Genomic DNA, 27,969 nt, shown 5'->3' with positions numbered 1-27,969 from the left:
GACACCAAATGGTCAGAGTCACTTACTGCAAGGTGTGAAATAAGACTTCACTATAAACAGATCGGTCTCTCTCTTTTTTTATTGGTAAAAACAAATTAAAGACAAGTCATCAAAGTTGAGAAATGAATGAAATTACATAAAATTTTAATTATTTAATTGTAACAAAACCTTGACTTATTTGTCAAATATTTCACAAATCATACAAAGAAAAGAAACTGTTCATGCACACTTGAACAGGAGAGGCATTACAAAACGTTTTCAGAGCAATTCTGAACACAGATTACACAGAAAAAAGGCTCATCGTTTTAAAAGATATGCTTTTTTAATACCGGTAAACAAAAACTATAAACTATGTTGCTTTAATCCTTAAAGCTGACCCGCTTTAGATGTCCATCTCAAACTGGGCATCTTCACCTATAAAAGAAAAAACAACAACAACAAAAAATGGACAATTAATAGAAATAAGAGTTTAATGAAGTTTCCTATGTAACGTCGTGTGCACATTGCTCATATTGAAGGTGATACAATCACATTCAATCGGTTGCTATGAAACAACGTGTAATCCCCGACTGGTTGGCAGTGGTTCCTAGACACTGTTGGCTGTTGCTGAATAAAATTAGTTGCACGCAAGGTGCTGCATCAAAAACCTTCTAGTGATTGATTTGGTCGCTAGCAGATCACCACAGCTACCTGCAGTTTTCCATGTTTGTCGTCAACAAAAGAAAGTGGACATGAAGAATGTTTGCCTGCAAAGTTTCATAATGTGTAAAGTTTACTTTGAAATGATTGGCCCTTAAGAAATTGTTTTCCCACCTGCTGCCATCAACAACCACTCAATCAGTCAAGGAATCCTTATTTTTGCCAAATGGTCACAGACTGGTCTCCACTGCACACGTTTACCTGCGCTCTCTGCATGCACGCTGTGGTCCGTGTTGTTGCTGAGCGACTGATCGGGCTGGTTTGTGTCGCTGGAGGCATCGGGCTTGAGTGGCCGAGTGACGCCTGGGATGTCAGGCAGGTTGGGCGGCGTGCGAGTCAGGGGAGATGTCCGACACTGCAGGAGGAACTTCCTGTCGTAGATGATTCTGGTACCTGCGGGTTAGCATTTTCTTAAAGTGATGACTATTTGGGAAAATTCCAGTACAGCAGATAATCCTTGTACACACTAAAACAGATTTCAAAATAAAAATAACATGGAATAAATCAAATGTAAACAATGATGAAATAAAATAAAGATTAAAACTACTACTATTAATCTAAACTTTAAACATGTTGGTGCGCAAATAGCTTGCCTGCTTTTCTCTGCTAGTGTGACCCAACAATGCACAGGTCCATACACGCCCATGACATTTAGCCCAATTTTGCAGCCCATATCAGCTATGTTGGTACATATTCAGTGACTCACTTGTGTTTTATCTGTGTCCCACCTGCTAATGTTACAGGACACAGTATCAGTTGTAGTGGGCATGTGCTTCTGAGTCAGGTTTCTCACGACCGCTGAGGGAAAACATTTTCTTTTTTAACTTTTATCTCTGCAGTTGAAGCTTCCCAAGGCCCCAGCTTGTCAATGTTTAAAATAAAACAATGGCAGCCCCCAAAATGAGGAAAAAAAAAAAAAGGTCAAAACTGAGCTTACTGCTGGTCCAGGTCCTGAGTACGGCCTCAGATGATCTCTGTTGTGTGTAGCTTGACCAATTCAGTTTAGATTAAAATATTTTCTTTTGGCTACAGCTTTAAAGTTTTCTGAAATGTTCACATTAGCAGTTGGCATTTTATGTTGGTTGGTGAGTAAGCTTTTGGATTTTTTTTTGTGATCTCTCACAATCATTAGTCCCACTTGTTCATGATTAATACAACCAGTGTGTCCATGTTTAGTAAACACGTTGCTATTGCAGCTCAACAACAGGCTGCTGTAATACCAGGACTATAAATAGGATGTGACTGAGCACAGGCCAACATTTGACCTTACAGTCGTAAACTGTATATGCAAGTAAACATAGGCTGCACACTGCCCATACTCTTGGATAATGACACTGAAGCTGCCATTCATAAGTGACGACTTCCACATTAGATTAAAGCTTATGCACATAAAAACCTCATGCAGAGGGGGCAAAATGCTAGATTTTGTAACCAGAGCCATCAGACACATGCAGTTATAAGTCTCCAATCAGCATAAATGGGAAAATAATTAAGGGCGGAGGAATAAAGCCATGTAAAATACACTGAAATAATCTCTGGTTTTGTTAAACAACTGCAGTACGTGGATCCATAAAGTACTGCTTCTGCTAGTTGTTATACTTCGGGACACACCAACGCTGTCAAACATTAACAAGACAACATGACAGGACCTCAGCTACCTCCATTACCACGAACTGTTTTTGGAGCTGGATTTCAAACATAACTCCAAATATCTCTCTCTTTTTGTTTTTGTCAGGCACAAGTATACAGCACTTTTTGGATATCTTTTAAAAAAATTATCCCACTCGGCTGCACATTTATTAAATTTGAGTATACTATTTTTAATAGCTGTACAGTATTTTTTTTAATGTTGTAAATTTGTTGTAAAAGATCTTATTTCTTGTTTTTTATTTTATATTCTTTACTTTTATGTGAATCTCCATGCCCCGTCTGCCTGCCACGTTACTGCTGGAATACGTGGATTTCCGCAGTGGGGGACTATAAAGGATATTTCTATTCTATTTCTCTGTCTCTAAGTCATATGGATAAGCTAATCATGATCTTGGGATACTAAGTAAACTGCAGTGTTGGAACTTTTGTTTAAAATTCTGAGATATATAAAAGCAAATAAACTGTCTTTATAAATTTTTTTCCGATTAGCATCTGAAGAGGAAAATAATTCACATGTGAGCAAACCTTTTGGCTTTTGAGACCAAAACAAAAGTTGGTGCTGCTGCTTTCTAAACTCCTTAACCCTCTGCATACCCCTGACATGTACAAACTGTTCAAACTGCTGCTTTCAGGTAGGTGCTACAGAGAGCTGTTTACTCAACCAGCCGCTCAGGCTGTCACCCACTGTTGTGTCATTCAGGTCATATGCACATATGCATTACTGAGTTTTGCAAGTACAGTTTGTATAGTTTCTTAAGACTTTCTGTAATAGGCGTGTACTGCCTATTGAAAAAAAAAAAAAAAAGCAAATAAAGAGTAAAAATAAATACGGATTATTCTGAATCCCTCTCTTTCCTCATTCTGGACATCAGTACCTCCAGGCGTGGTGCTGAACAGAGTTCCTCCCGGGGTCGTGGAGTAGTCGTTTGGCAAATGCGCAGCGTCGTGGATAGCGACCCGCCTGACGGCGGGGATATCCCGGTTCCTGGTGGCCTGGCCTCCCGCTGACATCTCTCAACTCTATGCGCTAATGACACTCCACAGATGAGGAGAGCTGCATGTACGCCCGCAGACTGAGCATGGAAAGCTACACTATGCCTCCACGTGCTCTGAGAAAACCCAAAACAACATCCCAGGAACTTCCTACAAAACGACACGTGGGGCGGTGGGCTATGATTGGCTGAAACTAGGGGGCGTCACTTGATGTTGACAGTGGATGTTGTAGTTTTTTCCTCCCTCCTAATCTGCAGCAATCAAATACATGCAATGGTACATTTCTGCAAGAACACTTTACAGCAACAGCAACAATAAAAATATACAGCAAACACATTTTATAAGACATTTGTCGTGCGATTAAAATGCACAACTGTTCAAAATGTACAAAAGATTTTCAAAACCAACACAGAGGTAGGCTACAATCATGCAAATTTCTACAACGGGATGGAAATGTAGTGATTTCAATGACAAAGAAGTTCAGTTTGTATACTTACAGTGGATGATAGCGTAAATGGCATTCTTAAGCACATTCCACAAATCAGTATATGATCAACTACAGTAAAAACATATTTATGAAGAGAAAACACTGTGACAGTTAAAAATATTAATCATGCTCTTTTTGAGTTTCTTTCTTCAGCCTTTTAACCATACATGACAGTACAATAAATTAGCAGTCTGTGCATATTTGTACATTTGGCAGACCAAAAGGATCTTTCTTCTTCCTTCTTCTTTCTTAACTGCTTAACACTAAAAACTGACGATTCAAAGAAGCTGAAGCCAATCCCGTTTATTCAATCACCACTTTGTGGGGAAAAGAACAATTAGACGTGAGATATCTGAAGTTCTCGTGTATGTATGTATTGTGTATGTGCAACTGCTTTGTACGGAAGCGTAGAGCTGCCACCCAGGCAAAAGAAAAATACAAGTGTATCACGTTATAACGTGAAAGGTTTATTGTTCTAACAAGATACTTTTCCTGTTTGTACAATATAATATTTATATTGTACGAACGTGATAATTATGTATATTGTAATAACGTGATATTATGTTGTTCAAACGTGAAAAGTATATTGTACAAACATGATAGTATCTTGTTAGAACAATAAACCTTTCACGTTATAACGTGATACACTTGTATTTTTCTTTTGCCTGGGTGGCAGCTCTACGCTTCCGTAGCTTTGGGACATTTTCCTCGAAAATAAGGTTTCAGATGCATAAGAAGGGAATAAATATTGCATAAAATTATTGGATCTGTCGAATAAAACATTAAGAAGATGCATGTTTGTAACTTCTCAGACATCCAGGACACACGTCTGTGTCTTGAGGTGTGAGACGGTACCAATTCAGTGATACATCCACAGAGTAAAAAGACGGCACTTAAATGCACTTGCTGCGAAAACAACACACCACATTTATGTCACATCTTTGTTTATTAATTCTTGTAAATGGTTTGAGCTGGTGTACAGGGTAAGATGATCTATACATATCTTCATGTCAGAATGACTCTGATTGAAAGGCTTGTATACATATTCACGTTGGTTTATCCTCTCTCCGGGACAATACAAAAGAAAAGAAAACAAGTGGTCATAGCTACAAAGCCTCTACATTCCCCATGACGTGGACGTCGGCCTAGTCTAGATAATGCTTAAAGAACATCCATAATAACTCTATGAGGGTGCATAGCATTCTAATTAAATATATTTTGTCATATATTTATACATATATTTTCATAAAAACATCTTTTTTTTGTGCATGTGCGCAGTTGCATTCCTTAGGATAGAGTAATATGATATTGCGTTTACATTGTCATGTATCCATTCTAAAGGAGTATAGGTGATCTTTATTCTTTGCAACAGTTAAAATTTTACAATACTCTTTAAAATACATTGCTGTAGGTTACACGTCCTCTCAGATCACATGCCTGGGAAATTGCGGTCTCTCTTCTTCCCGCTGATCCAACCAGAATTGGAACCAAACATCATGATCATTATCATCATCATCATACACACACACACACACACTCACAAACACTCGCATACTGTACATACAAACACTGGGGAAGTGCACAGGATCACAGACAAGTTTAATTCAGACGGCAAATCCAAATGATCTATGTATGGAAACATAATTAAACTACTTCATACATCATTTTGCTTTGTGGAGACTTTTTTTTTTCAGGATTTCAAATGTGACTAAGCAGGAAGTTAAGCAGGAAGACAGCTCCTTAAAGTCAAAGTTATGATCCTTAAGATTTTAGTCTTGGCTGATGCCTCTGGGGGAAGTAAGCATGTTTTAAGAGTACTGACTACACTCAAAAAAATCTGTTGTGGGATGAACACATTTTAATCATGGCACCTATTTCCATGTGATTTAACCAAGTACAATAACCCATTTTTGACCATGTCAAACCAACACATTTGGCATTTGGTGGTTTAATGTAATCAGATTACGTTGGATCAACGTAGTATACTTACATTGACTTGAAGTGATTTATTTAAATTTGTAGAGTGAAATTTGTTTTAATTCATGCTACACAAGTTAAAAACTTTAGGAAAACACAATGAAATCTTGTTGTTTGAACAACTACTTTGTTAGTGAAGGCAATTACTGCTAGTCTTGCTTAATGAACCAATATGGGGGTTGATGATTTCATAGAGACAAACAATCATTTGCACTTACAGTCATGGGTAATTTAGAATCACCAATTAACCTAACTCTAATTACACACTGCAAACCAGACAGATTGTGGATAAATAAATAAACGATAACGTGTGCAGTGTCCCTTGGTTTTTCCTGCCAGATCCAAACCTTGCTTGTGCCATCTGGTTCCAAGGAAACACAAATTAACAACCAAAATGCTGAAATTGAAGCTTCAAAGTGGGTCTCTACAAATCAGTGGGTGAGACATACTGTGAGATTATGGGAGCTATGGCCAATTTCTTTTATAAAATGTCAGTGACCAGATTTGCAGTCACTTCAAAAATATAGTATATCAATTAAGTGCAAACATTTTTCCAAAGTTTCTTCACATACAAAAGAAAAGCAACAGTTCAATCAGAGCTCCAACAAAATCATGGGATTAGCACTAAACTTTAGGACTGTTGCATGCATCCACCATTTTACATCCACTACGGTCACACAGTTTTTTCATGAACCAGTTTCTTGCTGCTGATAATAAAACTAATCTACTAAGGGATGCAAATTGAAAAACCTCTGACCTTTAACAGCATCAAAATACATTTTTTAGAGTATTAATCTTAAGGATTAAAACCTCAACACAGAAATAAAACATCTGGATCCAACCCCCATTCTTGTGCTGATACAGTAAAAGTCTTAAAGACTAACAGAGTGATTGTGGGAGCTGTGAAGTCGAGTGGGCGTCTTGTTTGTCATTTGTTGACTTTATCTTCAGCATAATGGCCGATTAGGTAAGATTACACAATAACGTGCATCGACAATTGAAGGTATACATATGAGAAGATAATTGTTTTATATTTATCTGGTGAAAGGAAAATCTTTTGCCTGTGCTTCAACAAAATTTATTTGGCTTTTTTTTTTTCCAATCTGTGACAAAAAAACAACCAACCAACAAACAAAAAATGAGTAAAGACAAAAATAACCAACAGTGGTGTCACAGCAGGAGCAGCGCACCAGCGAGGTTAAGTAGACATGCTGGCACTGACCACACACTCAGTGTTTTTTGGTCTAATGTGAATCACACAACTAAACTACACACACACTTGCACCAAACCACCCTGCTCCACCAAGAAAAAGTAAAAAACCAAACCAAAAAAAGCCCACGCATCACCATCCCACCTCAAACAGCCCCAACAGAAAACTCTAAATCGCTCACTTGTGTCCCACATTTGTCTTTGAGAGGATGACTCAGAACTTAGAAACAAACATCTTTTGTTCTTTCTGATAGAGCAGAACTGAAAACCTGAGTGAAGTAACAGTGGAAAACGTGCTATTATCCCATGAGGTTCTCGTGCATGGACTGGGCGTGGAAAGTAAGTGCATTTGCGTGATGTATAACCAATGTGTTCATTCATCCGGTCTCACTCATTCAGGCTACAGTAGCATTTACAGTACTTATGGGAGATATAGGTGATTTTAAGGAAATGCGTGCTACTATGATGTAACTCCTTCATGCTGCTGCCAACCAGTTTCTGCATAAAGTGTTTCAGAGGTGATGAGCTGATGATTTACAGAAACACAAGTTGAATTATCCAGGGAAAAAAAGAAGGAAAACAGAGTTCGGTGGATTCCGCCTCATGGCAGCAGCAAGCTTCTTAACAGATATTAAATGAAGATATCCTGGTTTATATTTTGCTACGTTAAGTGCTGAAACACAAACACTCTCCGGCCTCCAAGGTCTCGCACTGCTACAGCTGAGTCATCTCATCTTGCATCAGTACGTCCTGACTCACTCACTTCAAGGGCGAGCTTCAATGCCAAATGCTGTTCATCCAGATACAGTTTGTGTCTTCTCTGAGGAAACCAGTCTTTTACAGTTGCCGTTCCATCTTCATGTTTTTTTTTGTTTCTGTGTATTATTGCTGTGGCAAACTCCAAAGAAAACAAGAAAAAAACAACAACAACAACACTGACCAGGCAATAATTATTTAACCGTGTGATCTATGTTTGTGTGTTTCTGGAAATGTGTTCATATATGTTTCTGTGCTTTTGCCTGTGCTATATATGAATGTGGGTCTTGACAGTTCACGAGTCTGGGGTCAGTGTTAATAAGACGATCACAGTGCTACCTGTCTGCCATTTCACTCTCGCTTAGAAATCCTCAAATCACGGCATCGTCACACGAATGAGATCCTTCATGTTTTCTTCACCACAATTTGAAATATTGACTCAAAAATTCAACAGTGATGCGCTACAGCCACTGCAAGCAGATAAAAGAGGGAGCACAGAGGGTTTGGAGGACCTTTAGATGCTGATGGGAGAGGACTGTGATTTGACTGCATATAGACTGAGGCTACTGATAGATTATGGGTGAAGGTAAAGTACGCTACTGGGGAAAAAAAAGAAAACAAAAAAAGCAATGGAAGAGCACAGAAAAGCTTGAGGGAATAGAAAGTCAAGCTTTGTGCCCTCAGAGCTGCTGTACAATGCAATCGAGCACCCACGCTTTTTCCAAAGAAAACATTCCCGCTGTCTGAAAACATTCCCCCTGAAAACACGAGGGGAGCTAGAGGTTCATTTCTCATCCGCAGTCAAACAAAGCTGAAACCCAAAGTGGACGAGTCCCAAAGAAACAATGAGGAGCGATCTTCATCCACAAAGGAAAAAAAATAAAAAATGTAAAAAAACGCACGCGGACAAGAAGTCACGAGCAGGGCAGCACGGCGGCTTTCTCATTCCAGCGCTGAGCACGCCGTGACATTACAGGGACAACAAGCCAATCATGGGGAAGGGCTCAGCGCCAAGCCGGAAGCAAGAAACACATGCGGTAGAGAAAAATACACGCACACACACATACACACACTGACACATGTCCACGTAGCATAGAGTGCATATATCACATTTAGAATAACAGGGCAAAGGGTCCAGTGAAAGAAGCGTTGGGAGGCTCAGCAGAGGCTTAGCTGTATAGAGAACCATCCATTGAGGGACTTCTTTTTTTTGGCTGTAGTGTTATTAGACTCAACTTGCTGAAACAAACCACTCCAGTTGGGGGAAAGAAGGCCCTTAAAAAAAGCCTGTAACCCTTGTGTGGGTCCGCCCCCGTACCTTGTACCCCTTCAGTTTGTAGATAATGACAGTTCAAAAGGGCATGCACCAGCAGTCATCATGCGATTACAGTTCACAGGAAGCACTTTGTTGCTTTTTTTTTTCTTAGTTGTTTAACTAACATTTATGTTTTTTTGTATAAAAAAGAAAAAGAAACGGTATCGTCATGCCTTAGTCTAGTTGATATTTTTTTTTACAAATATTATAAAACTACAAGTTTAATTCCTGTTTTTTTTTCTCCTCTTCTATTTTGTTTTGTGGTGCTCCATGGTCACAGGTTGAGGATGATTCTGTTTGTTTTTTTGTTTTTTTAAATAGTCTGCACTTCCTCCATGCTCATTTTCCTCTGCGGTCCGGTCGTGTTTTCGTGGAGGATGGTTTGGCAGTGGCTTTCCGGTCCTACAAAACAGAGACAAGGAGTACACCAGTAGATATGCATCACATGGGCTAAATTAGTCTTAGCTTCTATAAAATAACTGCCAAAGTTTAACGAATGAGACAAAACGACGTATGAGAGATGATTAGGCTCTAACAGGCTCCAACAGGGTGCCGTAGAAGGCATCTATCCAAGCACTGGGATGCACTAGTGCTTGTGTCCCATACCTGAAGGGATGGGCAGAAAGTGTATTTCAGTGTTTAACTCTCCGCAGACTGCTGCGCTGCACTGACTGAGCGCCCTTTCTCACATCCACCGCCACCTGGAGCAAGGAGGCAGGGAGGAAGGAAGGAAGGAAGGAAGGAAACAACACTTGGACCAGTTAACGGCTGAAGCCTCCATGTGAAACCAGAGCAGGAAACTAACTTGTCTGCCCACCTGGCCGCTGTGGCTCACAAATTTACCATCATTTCACAGTTAATCAGCCAATCAGTCACAAAAGATTTCATGCCATACAAATGCCCGTTTTTATAATGTCATTTTTAAAAAGCTTTTTTTTAATGATGATCTCTGAATCATAATTGGTTTAAGTTCATATCTGCTGTCAACATTTGCCTTGTGGCTGCTGTTAATTTCCCACCCTGTTGGCCAGGCTTTGTGGATAACTCACAGTAAAAAGCACGGGGTTTGCAGTGCTTGGGTGTGACAAAAGGTTATCAGTGTTAACTAAAACTGAAAGTAGGTGTGAAGAAGGTTTCAACTAAAGTTCAAATTAAAACTAAAACAAGTGAGAATTTTTACCAAATGAACTAGAACTGAAAATATACAGAAAATAAATAAATTCAATTAAAAAAAAAAAAATAGAATAGAGCGATGATTGTCCTATTCCAATGGTCTGAATGGCCAGAGTCCTTCAAACTTATATAAGGGGGAAAGGTGGCTCATTACAGCCAAAGTATGCAGAAGTGCTGAATGTATAGCATATTGAATCTTTAAGCAGACTGATTACATCAGTAGAAGACCGCACCAGCAGCTAACTGACGCTACTGTCTTTGCAGGCTCATCAAAACTGGATGAAAGAACATTGGAAAAATGTCTGGTCTCATAAGTCTTTCGAACACAAGATAAAATGGCAGGGACCACATTTTATGCAAATAACGTGAAAGCATGGCTCCATCCTGCCATACATCAGTGGTTCAGGTTTGAGTCGATGGTGTAATGGTGCAGGGATATTTTCTTGGGACACCTTCAGCCGGTGAATACTGACTGACCAACAGCCTACTTAGTGTAGTTGATGACCACCTCCATCCCTTTATGTCCAACTTCATTTGCTGCTTTTCTGATCTTTCACTATACTTCCCCAATTCTTCCTGTTCATAGTGAACTCCATTGCAACTTCCCTGTGCAACTTTTCAGAAAGTCCGGCAGGCTATGTGCTGTTGAATTTTGGAGCTTTGCAGGCAAGCACATCTGCACTGGTTGCAGAGTCACAATCCTTCCCTTTGTGCAGCCAAAGACCTTTGGCAAATGTTTTAGTATTTGTCAGTTTGGTCAAATATGTCAACGCAATATGCACAAAGACATTTCACTGCTGTGAGTCAAGGTTTTGCATTGTAATGTCTCTTGGAATTACTTACATTTTGCCCATGACAAGCACCCAAATGTCACCATGAAAAATAGGTAAACTCAAAAAAAGCAACTGAACAATCAAAACTAGACTGAAATGAGCAAATCCACCATGAAAGCTGAACTCAAAATAAGTGAATAAATAAAATTACACAAAACTCATAACAAATAAACAACAATTATAATGTTGGTATGACCATGATTCACTGCAAATGAAAAATACCCACAAAGTGACTCACCTTTCTAGCAAGTGCATTTCCACGTTCTTCAACAAACTGTGCCTCAGCAACATACTCCTCCTTCTCCTCTCTCTGTTAAGAAAAAAAAGGCCACAATTTATATATATTTATAAAATCCATTTCTAATTCTTAACAAGGTGTTCTCAATCACAAATGTTAAATCATATTAATGGGCAGCTTTTCATTAGATGTGTTGAGCTGTGCAACACATCATTCTGCTCTGGTTCTGTGACTGATTGTGGTCAATCATCTGTTCTGATGATCGTTCAGTGAGATTAAGCTGTTGATGATTTTTTTAAAAAAAATCAAACTGAATGACGATCTTCCCGGTTGATCATTAAAAAAAGAAAACATGGAAAAGATGTTCCCCCTCCAGGCGCAGGGAGCGGCAGGTGGTCGGCGTTGCAACCTGACCTGTCCCCGCCTCTGCTCCTGTTCCCAAGCTCGCTGGCCTGCCTCCTGATGAGAGAAGCCCAGCCCCTTGTCAAAGGGCTGCGTGCCCTGCAGGAGGCGCCCACGCAGCACATGAGAGTAACCAGTGTCACACACCGGAGTCAGCAGAGCCTCCTGGGCCACGTGCAAGCCTGGCACGTTGCCGTCACGCGTTGATGACACCGAGCCCACCCAGCCTTGTAGGGAGTCCTTGTCTGGCATGTAGGGTTGAAATGCTCCTCCTCCCACCATCCTGAAAAGCAGAATGTGAATAGACCAGAGGGAAGGGAAACAAAGAAAGCACATATGTTAATTCTGAGTACAGGCAGTGGAAAAGAAACAAATATAGAGTGATGGCGATCACACACAGTTGACTTACCGGTTGTCTCCGTTGTGCTCTGTAGCTCGACCCAGCCCCGTTATCTCACACCTCTGGGAGTACACCTGTTGGCCTGAAACAACAGAAATCCCTTCCACTGAGCCCAGCCCTACCATTCCACCTCCTCCTTTTGTTCCTCCTCCTACAGCCACACTCTCCACTCTCCTCACGTCCGACCTCTGACCTCCCAGCTGGCCATTTAGATTGACCTTGGGAACGGCACCACTGGCTCTCACCCTGTCCCTTTCCGCCAGTGCACTTGCTGGCTCCTGTGGTGCCTCCTCCTCCTCAACCTCCCCTTCCTCCTCCTCCTCCTCCTCCTCTTCCTCCAGCTCCATGATGGAGCCGCTGGCCCCGCTGGCTCCACTGCTTGGGCGACCCAAGCTGCAGGGTAAGGAGAGTGTGGCGCCCTCTGAGTCGTCAGCCCGACTGCTTCCCTCTAGTGATGAGTCCTCCACTGTAACCAGAGAGGGGCTGACCCCTGCTGGCCACACCTGAACGTCCGACATCTCCATTAATGTATCTTCCTCTGTGGTGGCAATGGGGGCGCACTCGAGGCTGGAGACCTCTTGCCAGTAGGGCTCCACGCCCAGTGGAGATGGCAAGCTGTACTGCATGGAGGCCGGGGACAGAAGCTCCTCCTGCACCAGCCCATAACCTGGAGGGAAAACAGGAGCGAGACAAGAGATAGACTAACACCAAGCAGGCACAGCCACTGAGAGGATGGGGAGGTGGTGGGACAACTGTTTCTCCAACCTACCAGCGAAACAGTGGGGCTCAGCTCTGTCCCAATATACCAAGACAAAAGACTTTCTCTTAATCAATTACTTATCAATCACAATTTAGAATTCTAATTTAGGATTAAGATGCCTTGATGCTAAGCCAGTAATTCTGACTTGACTCTCAGTTAATCCCAGCCAACATGTTGCTTTCACGCTTTCGATCTAAAAGGCAGAACACAATGATATTACTCAAAAACTGTTACTTTGGCTAATCGAATAAAAAAAAAATTTCTTTTCAAGTTTGCAGAGCTATTCAGGTAACTGTCATTGGGACACAGCAATTTGTGAGGTGAGAGATAAAAGAATTTGGTGAGTCATCCATTGTTTGTGAGGTGAGTGATGCTGGGCTCTAGCTTGCTCCCACTTTCGGAAAGTGAATCTGCAGAACAGAAACTGTTTCTCGATAAGAGAAAAGAAAGATGAGTGTAGGGTTCTTTAATTGATTGTGGGGTTGGCACGATATTCTTTTTTAATAATTTAAGGCTTTACTCTCTTTAGTATAAATTTTCATCCTTTTTTGCTTTACATCAACATTTTATTATAATTTTTTTTTCAAGGTAGGTTTAATTGGGGTAAAGCCTGGATTTTCCACATAGAGGATTGCACAAATTTTGTTTCCGGTGCTAAAGTAGCAGCTGTGATACAATTGCCAAACATGTAATGAAACATCGCTTATCGTTCCAACCCTTGTCACAAGTCTCTGCGGGGGAATCAGCAGCATCTTGCAAATTCTGGAAAAGAAAATGCAAGTTACTGCCGCATTCTCCCCGACTGCAGCTGCAACTCAGAGTCATGCATTCATGTGTCTGTACGCAAAAGATCCCCTGCCCAGCACCCACTCAGAAAAATAAACAAATAAAACAAGTCACATGCACACACACACACACACACACACACACACACACACACACACACACACACACACACACACACACACATACACACCACACAACTTTTAATCTAAGGGTAACTAAAAAAAATAGAATCACTGCATGATGTGTTGTTTAATCTTATCCTGCTAAATCATAAGTCGTTGACTAAGTCGTTGATTATATTAGATCCAATTAGATTGGTTTACACATTTCTATTATTAGTTCCAGGATGACACTTATTATGCAGCTTGTTGGACTACTTGACAAAAAGACGCACAAAAGCACACAGTCAAATTCACAATCACACACTGTAGTTGGTTCTAATTTATATCATACATATTTTAAAAAGAAAATTCAAATTTTTGTTAGAATCTTTATGTAATCTCATTGAGATTTGACATGATCTGAGATTTTCGTTTCAAAGCTTGTTTTATTTTCTTTGATAAATAATTAAAAATTATTAAATATACATTTAAAAATATATTTTGAGGAAGTGGCATTTTAATGTCTTTTTTCATTGTTTATTTTTTAAGACTATTTTTACATTTACTTTATATTACTACTAATAATAATATCTAATAATAATAATGATAATAATAATAATAATAATAAAACATTCTGAATGTAAAATTTTTCATATTTTTCACATTTCATTTAACTCGAAGCTTATAACCCATATGTTGATCTTTGGTGATACTTGAACATGGTAACACTTATATTTTGACACAAATCTGGATTAGTTAATTCCGTTAACAAAATATTTTTAATAAACTAGTGTGTCAGTGAGTTCAGATGAATAGAGACTTAACAGTAAAGTTGTATTTCACCCATATGAAACAAAGAACGGCACACTGACAGATCACAATGATAAACCACTGTAAAGCACAAAGTAGAGGCTGTGCTGTAATGTGAGGTTGCAGGCCGAATAGACAACCCACAGAATGAGTATAGTATGAGGTTAAACTCAAAATAATACTTTTAGTTCAAATGTCTTTGTGCAATGAAACATGTTAATTCCTGATCCTCACTATATCCTGGCATCAGGGACAGTACACATGAACTAAATACAAAAAAAGTGTGTAAACCCTATTAGCATTTAATGTGTAATATATTTTTAAATACACTTTTAACAGAATCAGTCATGAATTTATGCCCACCAAGAAGGCATCCTGATATCTCTTTGTACTAAATGGAAAATGCTCTGACGTTCATCTGTGGAAACAAAACACAGTTTAAAGTGAGACGTATCTGAAAGTTACCACAGAAAGTTTCTTAGACCTTCATGCACCGCTACTTTTGTTCATTTAACCATAATTTAATGTAGTAATGAGGCTATGGGCAAGAAACGACTGAGTAAAGCAACATAGCAATTCTACCTTGTTGTACTATCAGTAAATCTACTTCTGTATATTTCAATGACACACTAATACTAATTATCACAGTACGCACATCTATGGAGCTAAAAATCTAAACCTTTTCTGATGTGATCCACAACACTGTAATGGGTAAAATACACCTTTACTGTGTAAAGTAATTGTCTCTCAGAGTTTATGCAACAATGGTCCATTGTGTGGGTACACATGTGTGTGTTTCTGGGATGGTACAGGGCCAGAATGATCAGAGGTGGCATCAGAATGAGGTGAGCAAGGAGGGAATGAATCAAAATTAGAATGAGAGTTAGAATGAGTTAGATGAATGTGGGTTAGCCCTTCCCTTCACTCCTGCTGCTGAAACACAGACACACTCACACAGGTGTCAAAGGCACAAAATGTAGTGAAGCACAAATAAACTCCACGGAGAATCTCATGGTACAAGAAACAGAAGAGAAGAGCACTACACAGCACACTTTACCACAGCAAACACACACTCACACGCACACATACATGTATAAACGCACAACACTGCATTCATTTAAAAACACACAAGGAGGACACACACTTTTAGCTCACAGGTGACGCTCGGATGTACAAAAAAACCATACACACCAGAATCAACACACACCTCACAGTAGAATCCCTGCTGGCAAATAACGTTCACACAATGTTAGCAGCAAGGCCATCATCAGACTTGGGCAAAAAAATACTGCATAGAAAATTTAGTTATAGATAATTCATGGCATTTTTTTTCATTGGTTACTGGATTTAGCTCTTTTAATTTTACATATAGTAACTGCCAAACCAACTACACAATGGTTAAGTGTTAAACCACTCAAATTGTAACTTACCAAACATGTGATTATTTTGCCCATGAATGAAGACCACCACAGCAACATTGTATGTTGAGCATTATGTGCTATGCAGCTGACCATGTGTTATAGCGTAGCATTAAAAAACACACACCATTTATTTTACAGGAAAAAGAAAAAGAAAACATTTGTTTGTTAATATAGCGTTAAATAAAAGACTGAAATACATCCATGAACAGAGAAAATATTTTACACTGTGAAGAAAACGTCATACATTGAAAGCATGCCATGCACATAAAAGATGTCACAAACAGCAAACGTTATTCTGTTCAAGAAACTCTGTGCTCAAACGCACAAACACACACACCCACGCACACCTTTACAAATGGCCATCTTGTGTTGGGGTTAAAATGAATTTTAAAATATTTTTGTGTAACTAAAATATTGAACTTACTCTCTATAATCTTGGAAGAAAACTAGAAAAAGTATGAATAAATTTCAAGCTCGGCTATATGATGTCATTTTTACTTGACTTACTTTGAATAAATAAGTCTGAAACACACACACACACACGTGCACACATGCACACACACACACAGATATTGGAACAGCAAAGCATGCAGCATGCACATGCACAAACTGTAGTACACACACAGAGCTGTTTTAAAGAGGAGGAGAGGGTCCCCACTCGACTGAACGAGGGAGGAGCGCGGGAAAATAAGATGACAAGAGAAGAGGAGGCCCAGAGGTCAACATGAGGTCATATGAGGTCAGAGGTCGGACAGGAAGAGCTGTGAGGAGGAAGAAGAGCAAGAGAAGGGAGGAGGACGAGGAGGAGCGGGGCAGCTGGGCAGCAGATATGACATGTTACAGGTTCAGAGAAAAAAAAAGACAGAAAGTAGGACAGGATCCCGAGGAAAAGACAAAATTTCAAGACTGCAAGAAGACATTGTCGCTGGGGACCAATGTCTGCTGTCGATCAAGCACAACGTGACAGGTGAAATTTTATCTTGTTCTCAGACAGAAGAAAGAGAAAGAAAGAGGCAGGGACAGAAACAAGGTATGGAGGCCCAGAGCACACTGTCATCTGTGCACCAGCGCCACTTTTGACTAGTGTATCCATCCCAGACAGGACACATAAGGGCGTGTATGCACACACACGTGCATGTATGTGTACACACACGCGCGCAGAGCCACACATACACCCACATGTAATCTATAAAATCTCGAACGTTACCCATACGTTAACTGTTGGCTGTTTTGCAGACGACTTAAACCCCTGTCAGAAAAAGTGACTTATCCTCGTTTCTCATATTGAGTCAGAAGAATAAATGGCATCATGTTTAGGGCTCAAGTATGAGGTGTGAAAAAGTGTAACGTAAAAAGAAAAAGTAAAAAATAAATTAAAAAAATGAAAATAAAATGATGTGTGCCCCAGTGAGGAGAGGCGGTGTTACTGCATGCTGCAAAAAGCTTGCTTCATGGTGGAAGAATGACACCATTCCTGAGACCTCAAAAATGGTATTTGAGAATCATTATCATTGGTTTCATCATCATCATCATCATCATCATGTGCACTACAGGTCATGAGCAGCAAACCACCATGCAACCCAAGTTCCCTTCAACTTACCCCTTCTGAAAAACGGGGGTCTAATAACACGTGGCTTGCGCACTAGGCGCGATGGCCTTGTGTCCGTGATCTCTTGTGGGGCAACAGAGACAAGGTAAAGTGGCTGTTACCCAGACTCAGAGAAGGCAAGGAGGGGTTTTCAGAGGTGGAAAGTAAATGAGAATAAAAGCCTCACCTTCTTGGGCTGAAGAATTTAGTCTCTGATTTTTGGCAGTGAAGACTTTTTTTAGGAAATAATTTCCGCTCTATGCTTTCTGCAACTTTTTGTGGGGTCCCACCGTGTTTTTTCCATTTACATCTGCATTTCCTGATATTTTGTGGATGTATCTATTTGGAAATGACCAAGTACACCAGATACTGCACTTGCACAGTAAATTGAGCCTCTCATTATTGTTGCCTCTAAAGTCTTCTTGAACAGGAAATTCCTGAAAACTTTCCATTTCTGACGGTTACAAACCATCATGAGAACATCAGTCTTGCAATAAACATAAAAAGTATTGAACCCTTTGTTTTCTGTAATTACAACACATGTAGCTAGAGAAGTCAATCTATTTAACAATACAAAATACAAAATTAAGGCACAGCATATCTTTGCTAATTAACCGTAAAGAGGTAATTTGTTAAAAAAAAATGTTGAACTGACCCTTCTTATATGTCCTGTGTGTAGGATGTTTAATGTGTTCCTGTATCTTACCATTAATGACACTGGGGGACAACAGAGTGGAGTCGCGGTCACCAAGCCGACAGGCGCCCTCCTCTGAAGAACCAGGTGCTGGTTGCGGAGCCTGACCCTCCAAAGAGGTTACAATATCTGCACGATCGATGTTCTTCAGAGCAAAGTAGAGGCTCTCCACTGAGAGGCAAAGGTTCCACGATTTATCACTCAACTTTTCTTTTTAAATATCTGTCACATGCACAGATAAGGATGCCCCGACACAGAAATATTTGCACTAGTCAAAGTTTTAATCGTTTGGTCTGAATTTTAAAGGGATATAGTGCTAACTTACTCTTGGCCCTTTTGCCCTCTCTGCTGGCCCACAGGTTGAGCAGGGCAGAGCTCTGGTCCAGCAAGGAGTTTGGATTCTCCACACGGATCCTATTGATGTCGTCCACACCAAACTGAAGCTCTCGTGCTAACTCTAATGGACACAGTTAAGAATAGAAAGAAACATAAAGCACATATTTATACAACTAAGTCCAAAATACTACTGTATAACCACTCACAGATGAAGTGAATAATCTAAGTATAATGGCACACCTGCAGATTTGTGATATATTAGTAAAAGCTGTTGCTCGTTCTTAGTCACCAACTTGGATGGGAGACTTTGATAATGAGAAACTTGCTAAATCCAAATAATTGGGTTGGAGCATAACACAAAACAGCAAGACGTGGGCTCCTGCTGGTCATCGGTGGTGTGGTCTACGGGAAGGACAAACATAAGTCGGATCTCTGATCTGGACGAATAACAACTGGCAGGGGTTTCCTTAATATTCGGTTTAGTGGTCTACATCATAGACCGGATCTAAAAGATGTACCTAGCCAGGACTCATTAACCCACTGGTTAATAACTGTTCTTTTCTCAGTTGCCATCTTGATGTTTTCAAACAGTATGTGATAAGCGACTCTTTGATCCGTCTGAGAAACCGAGGAACTCTGTACACTAATACAGTAGTGATGTGTCTGTTACAACATAATCCTGCCCTTATACGTGTTTTTCCTAATTTTCTAAACTAACAGGAACCATTGATAGCCTCATATGTGATTCATATACATATAATAATAATGGATTGGATTTATATAGCGCTTTTCAAGGCACACAAAGCGCTTTACAATGCCACTATTCATTCACTCTCGCATTCACACACTGGTGTGAATATATATATATATATATATATATATATATATATATATATATATATATATATATATATATATATATATACATACATATATATAGGCATATAGGCATATAGAGGAGTTATAACAGCTGCTATAAGGTGTTAGTGCTGATCTGTTGTGGTCGGTTTCAACCAAACGTAGCTTTGTACATTACGGTCAAATGTCTCCATTTTGGTTTCGTTTGTCTAAAGGACATTTATTCAAATGTAACTTTGCAAACCTGAGCCCGTTAGTGTTTTTCTAATTGTGTTATTATGAACTTTAACATTTAACAACTGCCAACTGAGGCCTGTAGAGTTTGAGATGGTGCTCTTGGGTTGTTTTTTTTTGCAGTTTTTATAAGCATTGCATGGTCCAACTTTGTAGCTATTTTCTATTGAAGCAATCAGGGTGCATTTAGTTTTTCACAATGTGGCTTTGAATTTCTTTTTCAAATGGCTATATATCCATTTTATATACAGATTGTACAGTATCCAGTGTGACTAACCTGCCCAGCTTAAACCCAGCTGTTCGGATATGATGTTGATTTTGAGCTCAGTCCTCTCCATGGCATTCACTGTGGCTAATGAGAAAAAAAACACACACACAGTTTAGAAACATGTAATACAGCACACAAGTAAAAGATGTTTCAATGACCTAATAGTATACTGTTTTACACAAAAACGTATTTGGGAAGTCAAACAGATATTGATGTGTGGAAAAAAATATTTTTTTTAATTGGGATGAATTTTTTAGACTTTTTATGACTTTTTTAAGACTCTTTTTAGACTTGATAGTGTTGAAGCAAATGTTATTAAGAGGTGGCTAGTATTGACTCATTTTCTTCTTGTTATTCCAATTCATCATCTGTACCTAAAAGACAGTTAAGTTTCAATACGTACCTTGACAAAAGCACTGCTCTGTTGGAGGAAATAAGCAATACCAACAACAGTGTTTTTTTTACCCATATAATTCTCAGGGTTAGGACATCATTTGACAAGGAAAGGTCATAATTTGGGGTTCATTCAGGTGCTATTCCTGCTAACCACAGTAGCATTCAGTAACCATTAAATAGAGACTGAGGTGCAATATAGCAGCGCTGTGTATTTGATAGACAGAAAAGGCCTTTATCCATTCACCCTCACTCGCCATCAGCACCATTTAAACCAATCAGAATGGTCATCTTGACTCTCTTTAGTTACCACAGGCCAGTATAAGGGCTCATCTGTCTTGCTCCACTGCGAGGTCCTGCCCATTCTCAGTGCTAAGCTATAGTGCTAATGCTAACAGTATCTGCTGCCATGCCATTGGAAATCGCAGTGGAGACACCAGCGCCATGCAAAACCAACCACAGAAGTCATTCATTGATTGTCACAGCTACCAGGACACTCAGGACAGAAAAAGGCTAAATTGCCATGTGCCATGGAGCCATTTCAGGTCATGTTGGGGGCGACTCCTCATCTTGTGGCTGCACATTCAATATGTTTCCACTAACTGCACTGCAAAAAACTTAGTGGGATACTGTAGAGCAGTACATTGCATCCAAGGCTCAGTTGTTGTGCCATGCGTGCACACGAGACAGGAAAATAGAGAGGGCAGAGTAAGAAGCAGGGTTGTGGGTAAAGTGGCAGTGCAACATTCAGTGCCCATCTCCACTGTGTGTATATTCGGAGAGGGCTGACGGTCAAGCATTGAAGGACTTACCCACGCTGGGCTCGTTCAGTGCACTGTAGCGTTCTCTCAAAGCAAGAGGGGTTAAAGTTCGTCTGCGCTCCTCACTTCCAACAACCTAAAAAATTGAAAGAATTACAATAATTAATCGCCTTACACAGAACTTTTGAACTTTTAACAAACACCCATGTCACCATGTTTGACCCATGTAACATTAGACAGATGTAGCACTTCAGACAGACTCCTGGCAAAGTAATGGTTGATATTAAAATAGTAATCCAGGTAAAATGCAGTAGACTAGATTAAAACACTTTAAACCTTTAAAATAAGGAGTCTCCATACCTTTAAGGTAGCCTGTCAGTCCAAGAGTAAACCCTTTGTCAAAAGGATTAACTGATACTGTGTAATGTTATACTGCTTCAGTTGTATTATTGTACATTTATTTTTTTAATGGAATCTCTTTTTGTCTATACAAAATTAATAAGCGCAAATATTACATATAATACATAATAATATATGTAACACACACATATATTTTGGACAAGCCCCAGTCTGATAGAACAACCTGAAAAAAATGACCATCTATCGAGATAAGGTCACAGTGCGTGATCTTTCTTTTTATCATCTCTATTTATTATGTGTGCATGTTTGCTACCAAATTCTTACCTTGACACAAGGTGGCATGGTTATATTAAGGTTACACAGTACGTGTTGTGTGTCCTCATACTTGGTGCATTTCCGCAGAAAAGACAAAAACCCGGAGGCATCCTTGTTACTGTCTCTGACCTAAACATAGACAGAAAACAGGTAGACAGAGACGAAGAAAGAAAAATAGAATAGAATAATGTGGAGTGAGGGAAAGGAGGAGAATGGAAAGACAGAAAAGGATGAGCAGAGAAGAGCGGGAAGAGAAATTGAGCAGAAAAGATAGAATAGAGGAAGATAAGATGGGCAAGAAGAAGAAAAAAAAATCAAAAAGAGCACTAGATCCCTTAACAGTTGTCCTGAGCATGTGGCGCAGTAACATGGGACGAGAAGCAGGGGGAAACAGGGATGGAAGCAGTCCACAGGCAGGCAAGAGGGAGAGATTTACCTGCACATTTTACCTGGACATCTGTCAGACCAGACAGTTACAGAGTGACCGTGAGAGAGAGAAAGAGAGACAGTGAGACAGACACATACAGACAGGCAAGGCCGCAAGATAGGAAGGCAGGCAAAGAAAGTGAAGGAGTCACAGGACATGCAAACAATTACCCAAGAGAGTTGACAGCTAGACAGGTAAGTTGTTTGTTGCTTGGCTACCAGTATTCATCAAGCTGATTCTGAACAATACTTGACTTATCACATCGACAGACACAGATGAACGGAAAAACAGTGATATGGAAATTACATAAATATGGTCACGGGACAGGCATGGAACGGCTCGTACACACAATATATAACATATACGATCAATAGAAGAACAAATACACAAGTCATCAATGTAATGTGGAATAAAAAGAGATGAAATTATGATGCATTTGATAAAGAACTTAAACACAAAACAAAAACACCCTATCAAATCAGATTGCTGGTTTTTATTACCTTTACATTTCAAACAAACAAAGCACAATGAAAATGAAAAAAGAACAAAAGGACTCACAATGACACACCATGCCAAAAGCTAACTGAAGAAACTGAGAATCCCGAGATCCGATGAACAACCTGACATTCCAATATTTCTAATGTTTATCTTAACTTTACTGCCTGGAATATCTCTCAACTCTATGAAAAAAGGTAGCATATTGCAATTATAGTGCACCAATTATACTGCTGTGTTTAATATGCAATGATTGCAGAGTGAGCACAGGACTGTACTATTACCTACGTGTTTACATCACTGATATGAGAGTGAAAAGCAAACACAAAAACCACCATATGAACGCAGTGTTTGAGTCATCGGCAGGTGCTCATGAGTGTAAATAACTGGTGAGAAGGTCCTTGACATACTGTATCCAAAAACTAAACAACACACACTTTTGCACATGTATACACACACACACAAACAAACACACAATACTGTAGCAACACGTAGCAAGTGATAAAGAAGCAGACATATGAACAAGCAGCTAGGGACAGACCTTGACAGAGACAGGCAGTCTGTTATCTCGGAAGGCCTGGAAGCTGAAGCTACGAGGCTGCTGAGTGGCCTTCCGAATGGGCACCAAGTTCCCGGAACACTCCAGGTAGAGAGGCATGCCCTCCATTAGCTGTGGAAAATATAACATAAAAGGGAAAAATGGAACTGCTTTTTTTCTAATAACATTTCACAAGCACTCGTTCATAGGGAATTTATGCAGATTTCTCATGATACAATACGCTGTACCCAAAAAACCCAAACAAAAGAATGATCCATTGTCTTTCTAGGTGCAGCAAATGCAATCTATAACAAAAATGGCAAAAACAAGGGCAAGAAGCAGGTGTTGTGCCAAAAAGTGATTGTCTGCCAAAAACTGATTTCTGGTATTTGCCAAAAACTGATTGCTCGTATTTAAACTGCTTTAAGTAACTTGTTGTGCTATAATATGTGAAACATACAGTATGTCAAATGCATCCCTCATGGATGACCACAAACAACATTCGTGTAACAAGGTAGAAGCCGCAATCAGTTTTTGGCAGCGACTTTTATAGAACCTTTATTTATGCAGTTAAAAAAAATCTCATTAACATTAAAAATGTATTTTGTAAGATTAAGTTGGACAGCAGAAATGGCAGCAAATATTACAATAGTTCTGTAAAAATACTTTAAGTGGGGATAAAGGACCGGATTGGTTATAATGTACCGGTAAGTACAATAACACAGAGTTATAAAGATACTTGAAAAAACAGATAATTTTTTAATTCTATATATAACCCCTTTGTAGTCTATTTACCAACATGCGTAAAGATATTACACATTAAAAATACACGGAAACATTGGAAATCAGTTTTTGGCAGGCAATCACTTTTTGGAACAACACAGGTATACCCTGGACAGGTCACCGATCCATCTCAGGGCTAACACACAGAGACAGACACCCATACTTTAGGACAATTCAACATATTCATGTCTTCAGACCGTGGGAGGAAGAACATGCAAACTTTACACCAGGGGTCTCCATCCCCCGGTCTCCAGACCCAAACCGGACCCCGAGAGGGTTTTCCCCCAGACCGCAAAGCATTTCCTCATTTACTATGTAGCTAGATATTTTATTCCTGCCGGCTGCCATGGCTAACTTTTGAACAGGCGTGATGGGCAGCTATGTGGATCAGTGACTTTCTAGTCCACACTCCAAGCCAGCTGGTGGCGGTATTGCACCACCAACCACCAAAAAAAACGCTAAAGAAGAACAACCAATGCGGGCCCTTCAACACAGGTTGCTAAGTTACAGCTTGGGAGCTTGCACTTGCCGACAGTAGAATGATGACTTGGCGGTGCACAGTTGAATGAGTAAAAAAAGATGGCTTTATCAAAAGCATGTATAGTGGACTATCTGACATTTAAAGATGAATGGACAAAATTCGCTCACAGCTGACTAATGAACATTTGCATGCATGCTTAAGAACTGCATTGACCCCATTTCACCCAAATTTTAAAATGCTAGCTGCAAATGTACATGCAAATTTCTCTCACTGAAGTGAGAGCCAGCACTGTTTTGCAGTATGTTTTAAGTTACATGGTGTTGAGTTTGTCAAACATATTTACTGCACCGTTTTAAAGCACTTCTTAATTTTCCTGAAAATTGAGGGTTTTTTTAGGTGAATTGTTTGCACCTTAATGTTGTCCCAAAAAGTTTATTCTGTTCATCTGGATGTAGTGTTTTCAGTCATCCAACTGATTTTTTTAGTGTCAGCTGACTGCAGGTTTCCCCAACGTTACAAACAGTACCTTTGCACAATGACTAGCCCACTGAATGAACAATGGGCTGTGAGGTCAGTTTCTTAATCATTAAAATCCAAATTGTCATGACCATTGATTAACAACCACTGATCAAAGCCCATTGATCAAAGACCATTGATCAATGGCCATGAGTACCATTCACAGAGAGTTGGGGAATGGCTGCAATCACAGCGTTGTAAGATAGCGAAAGATGTACCCTTAGGCTCGCTCATCGATTCAAAGGTGGTCTTTCCCTTTTCCCATTCTTCTTCAAAAGTCACTTGGATGAGTAATGAAATGTTTCTCCCACTGAAAACGGTTCGTCCAGATGAACAGAAACAACTTTTTTGATTTGGATTTACCTGGATGATTGAGCATGCATCAAGACACCTTAATGTTGGGTTATGTGCAATAGATGTGGTAAAGATTATTGCATGATTTTATTGTTAAATAGTTTTTTGTTTAATATTAGTACTTGAACTGGATTACACTTTTCGGTTCAGCAGATGATTTAATGGCATATGAATAATTGATCAGTAGTTACAAGGCAAAAGTCTATATTGTTAATTAAATGTTAAATAGAAATGAAAGAAAATAATTTTGTTGGGTCATTTAAAGTGTTCGGAACCCAGATTGATTGGATGATGGAGGTAGTGAACCTCCTGTTATTTTAGTTGGGGACCCCTGCTTTACACAGCATCATTCAAACCCAGGACCTTCTTGGTCTGAGGAACCAGTGCTAACCACCACACCACGATGCCGCCACTTTTTAGAGAACTTAAAACGAATCACATGTTCAACTGCGCTCCTTAATAAGCTGGCTTTCTGTGGCCTTGCCCCTGTGCGCACCTCAATGTCTCGACTACGGGCCACCTCGGTGAAGTTTTCGTGCAGCTCCAGAGTTTTGTCCATCTTGTCATCTGTCATGCAGTAACAACGCAGGCGTCCCTCACGTGCCTCATTCATCTTTGCAAAAATAACAAACTTGGCCATATATGGGACTGCCATTAGCTCCCTGTACAGCAGGTTGGCAAAGGTGACCACCTCCGCCGTACGTGGACAGTCTGCCAGCCAGAATCTGGATATAGCAGGAGAACAGAGAAGAATTAAACAAACCAGCTGGATCTAAATCCAGACGTGTGCAAGAGTGCAGGAAAAAAAGTTGACTGGGAACATGCTTGCACAGGTGTTTACTGAGCTCACCTTGCAGACACATTGGTGGTAAAATTGGCACAGTTGTTGGCGTACATCAGCTTGGTGGTTCCAGTGATGTCCTCCCACTGAGCTGGTGCTGTTCCACCTGGATTGATGTGCAAGTGTTGGAAAAACTGTCCCATTATGTTGTCTAAGTTGGACCTTCATCAGTTTTATTTCCTTTCTTTGTTAGGTCTCCCACCTATTATCGATTATCTAGTGACTGTCTTTTTGAATATATACATCCAGTATCCTGGCTTCTCCTTTTTGCATCATTTGTTTAGCGTCCCTTTTGTATGACTTCCAGGCAGTTTTGTTGGTCATTTTTTCACTACTCCCTGTAATGACTCCCACACACTGAAGTCCACACTATATGACATTGATCTGATAAACTTGAGAAATATTTCTAGTCTGCTGCATGAAAATTTAATTGTCTTACAATGATAAAAGCAACTGAATCAAGGCTAAGACAGACAGCTGTTGTTCCTCTGCTGTTTGTCTGCTTCCTGTGTCCTCCTTGGCTCAGCTTTAACAGATGGAGGACACAACTTACACAGAGACATGATTGGAATCTCAATCATTTTGTTAATGTGCATGTTTATTTCCGTCTGACAAGATTCTTTGCACGTAATTTTATGCTGCTTTTGCTTTTACTTGATTACCAGTTGAGTACTCAGAAATATCCTTTTATGTTGGTCGTCTTTCTCCAGAGACGGCTCAAACTCACATAATGTAAATACAGTTTAAGTCGAATTTAGACTGGTATGGTATTTTTTCGACTTTCCTCTTTTGCTGCCATGTTTGTTTTGAGAAGTACATCTCCATGTATGACCCCTGCTTTGCATATTAAAACAGGAGATTAGAGCCTTTTATATTGTGATGTTTGAGTCAGAAGTACACCCACGTGTCCACTGCCATCAATCAGTTTTGTTAGGGTCCATTTTAGTGAATTGGTGCTCTGATTTTCTTTGCCCCAGTATTTCAAATTTTCCCCTTCACCACCATAAAGAGTCATTTTAAGGTTACTCTAAAAAGTCAAATTGGTAAATAAAACTGCTTAACACAAAAAAATATATAATCTGGTGGCAGATCATTTTGTTTGTACCCTAATGAGAAAGGTAATAATTCCTGAATACAATCCTAGGTATCTCATGTTTGTTACAAGAAAAAACAAAATATAAAAAGGGATTACTCTGTAAAGTTATTCCTACCAATGACACTGCAGAGAAGACGCAAGCTGGTGGTATCACCCTCGCCAGCATCACGAGGGCTCTCCCTCCACGACGGTGGTAAAGGAATCCGCAATCCGATTGGACGGTGAAATTTGCGTCGCCGAGGTTCGATGGTAACCACTGGGCTGAAGGTGGCCTGGTTACCAAGCTGCCTGGTCAGCAGTTCATCAGGGATTGGTTGTGCCTGATGTTAAAGTGTTAATGGCAAAAAAGGGACACTGAGGACATGACGAAAAGACAGGAGGAGAAGGCTGCATACATGGAGAATGGAAAAGATAAACTCAAGCACAAATAAAACATAACAGAAACTCCACAAGGATCAACAAACAATTAAAACAAAATGTTTAAAAAAGGAAAACAAACCATAAACCATAAAAGCAAATGTGCAATAGGCTAAAACTTCAAATTCCCAATCATACTCACACATGCAACAAATTCATAAACTCAGATCAGTGCATCAGCTTGGTCACTGTGGCTCACAACT

The 27,969-nt window shown here is 39.8% G+C and overlaps 2 protein-coding genes across 4 annotated transcripts in view; both read right to left on the bottom strand.

Annotated features, from left to right (window-relative positions):
• Positions 1-61: 61 nt before the first annotated feature.
• LOC113025918 (eukaryotic translation initiation factor 4E-binding protein 1-like) lies at positions 62-3,537 on the bottom strand. Its single transcript, XM_026174166.2, has 3 exons — positions 3,225-3,537; positions 901-1,092; positions 62-414 (listed from the first exon to the last, which is right to left on the bottom strand). Exons 1-3 carry the CDS (start codon positions 3,358-3,360, stop codon positions 383-385), a joined length of 360 nt encoding a protein of 119 aa, XP_026029951.2. The 5' UTR covers positions 3,361-3,537; the 3' UTR covers positions 62-382.
• Positions 3,538-4,756: 1,219 nt separating this feature from the next.
• The window catches only part of LOC113025917 (uncharacterized), an 84,353-nt gene continuing 61,140 nt past the window's right edge, over positions 4,757-27,969 (bottom strand). The window contains exons 29-43 of one of the 3 annotated variants that reach the window (XM_080304386.1): positions 27,465-27,669; positions 26,263-26,359; positions 25,909-26,137; positions 23,282-23,410; positions 21,828-21,947; positions 21,195-21,279; positions 19,999-20,073; positions 18,619-18,750; positions 18,306-18,464; positions 17,612-17,683; positions 12,143-12,800; positions 11,881-12,016; positions 11,332-11,403; positions 9,694-9,788; positions 4,757-9,489 (exon numbers count right to left, since the gene is read on the bottom strand). In XM_080304386.1, coding sequence (XP_080160512.1) covers positions 9,720-9,788; positions 11,332-11,403; positions 11,881-12,016; positions 12,143-12,800; positions 17,612-17,683; positions 18,306-18,464; positions 18,619-18,750; positions 19,999-20,073; positions 21,195-21,279; positions 21,828-21,947; positions 23,282-23,410; positions 25,909-26,137; positions 26,263-26,359; positions 27,465-27,669 — 2,238 coding nt within the window. In that variant the 3' untranslated portion in view covers positions 4,757-9,489; positions 9,694-9,719. The remainder of the gene's footprint in view (positions 9,490-9,693; positions 9,789-11,331; positions 11,404-11,880; positions 12,017-12,142; positions 12,801-17,611; positions 17,684-18,305; positions 18,465-18,618; positions 18,751-19,998; positions 20,074-21,194; positions 21,280-21,827; positions 21,948-23,281; positions 23,411-25,908; positions 26,138-26,262; positions 26,360-27,464; positions 27,670-27,969) is intronic. The other 2 variants (XM_080304388.1, XM_080304387.1) reach the window with 2 other exon arrangements.

The sequence above is a fragment of the Astatotilapia calliptera genome, chromosome 7 (genome assembly GCF_964374335.1).
Source record: "Astatotilapia calliptera chromosome 7, fAstCal68.1, whole genome shotgun sequence".
NCBI lineage: Eukaryota > Metazoa > Chordata > Actinopteri > Cichliformes > Cichlidae > Astatotilapia > Astatotilapia calliptera.
Note: the sequence above shows the minus strand (reverse complement) of the source record. Positions and strands in the feature narration are given on the sequence as shown.

Excerpts from the sequence above, each read along its gene's own strand:
- LOC113025918 (XM_026174166.2), bottom strand. The coding sequence starts at position 3,360 with ATGTCAGCGGGAGGCCAGGCCACCAGGAACCGGGATATCCCCGCCGTC. Across the intron at positions 1,093-3,224 it reads GTTCAGCACCACGCCTGGAG|GTACCAGAATCATCTACGAC; the intron begins GTACTGATGTCC and ends GCTAACCCGCAG. Across the intron at positions 415-900 it reads CGTGCATGCAGAGAGCGCAG|GTGAAGATGCCCAGTTTGAG; the intron begins GTAAACGTGTGC and ends TTTCTTTTATAG.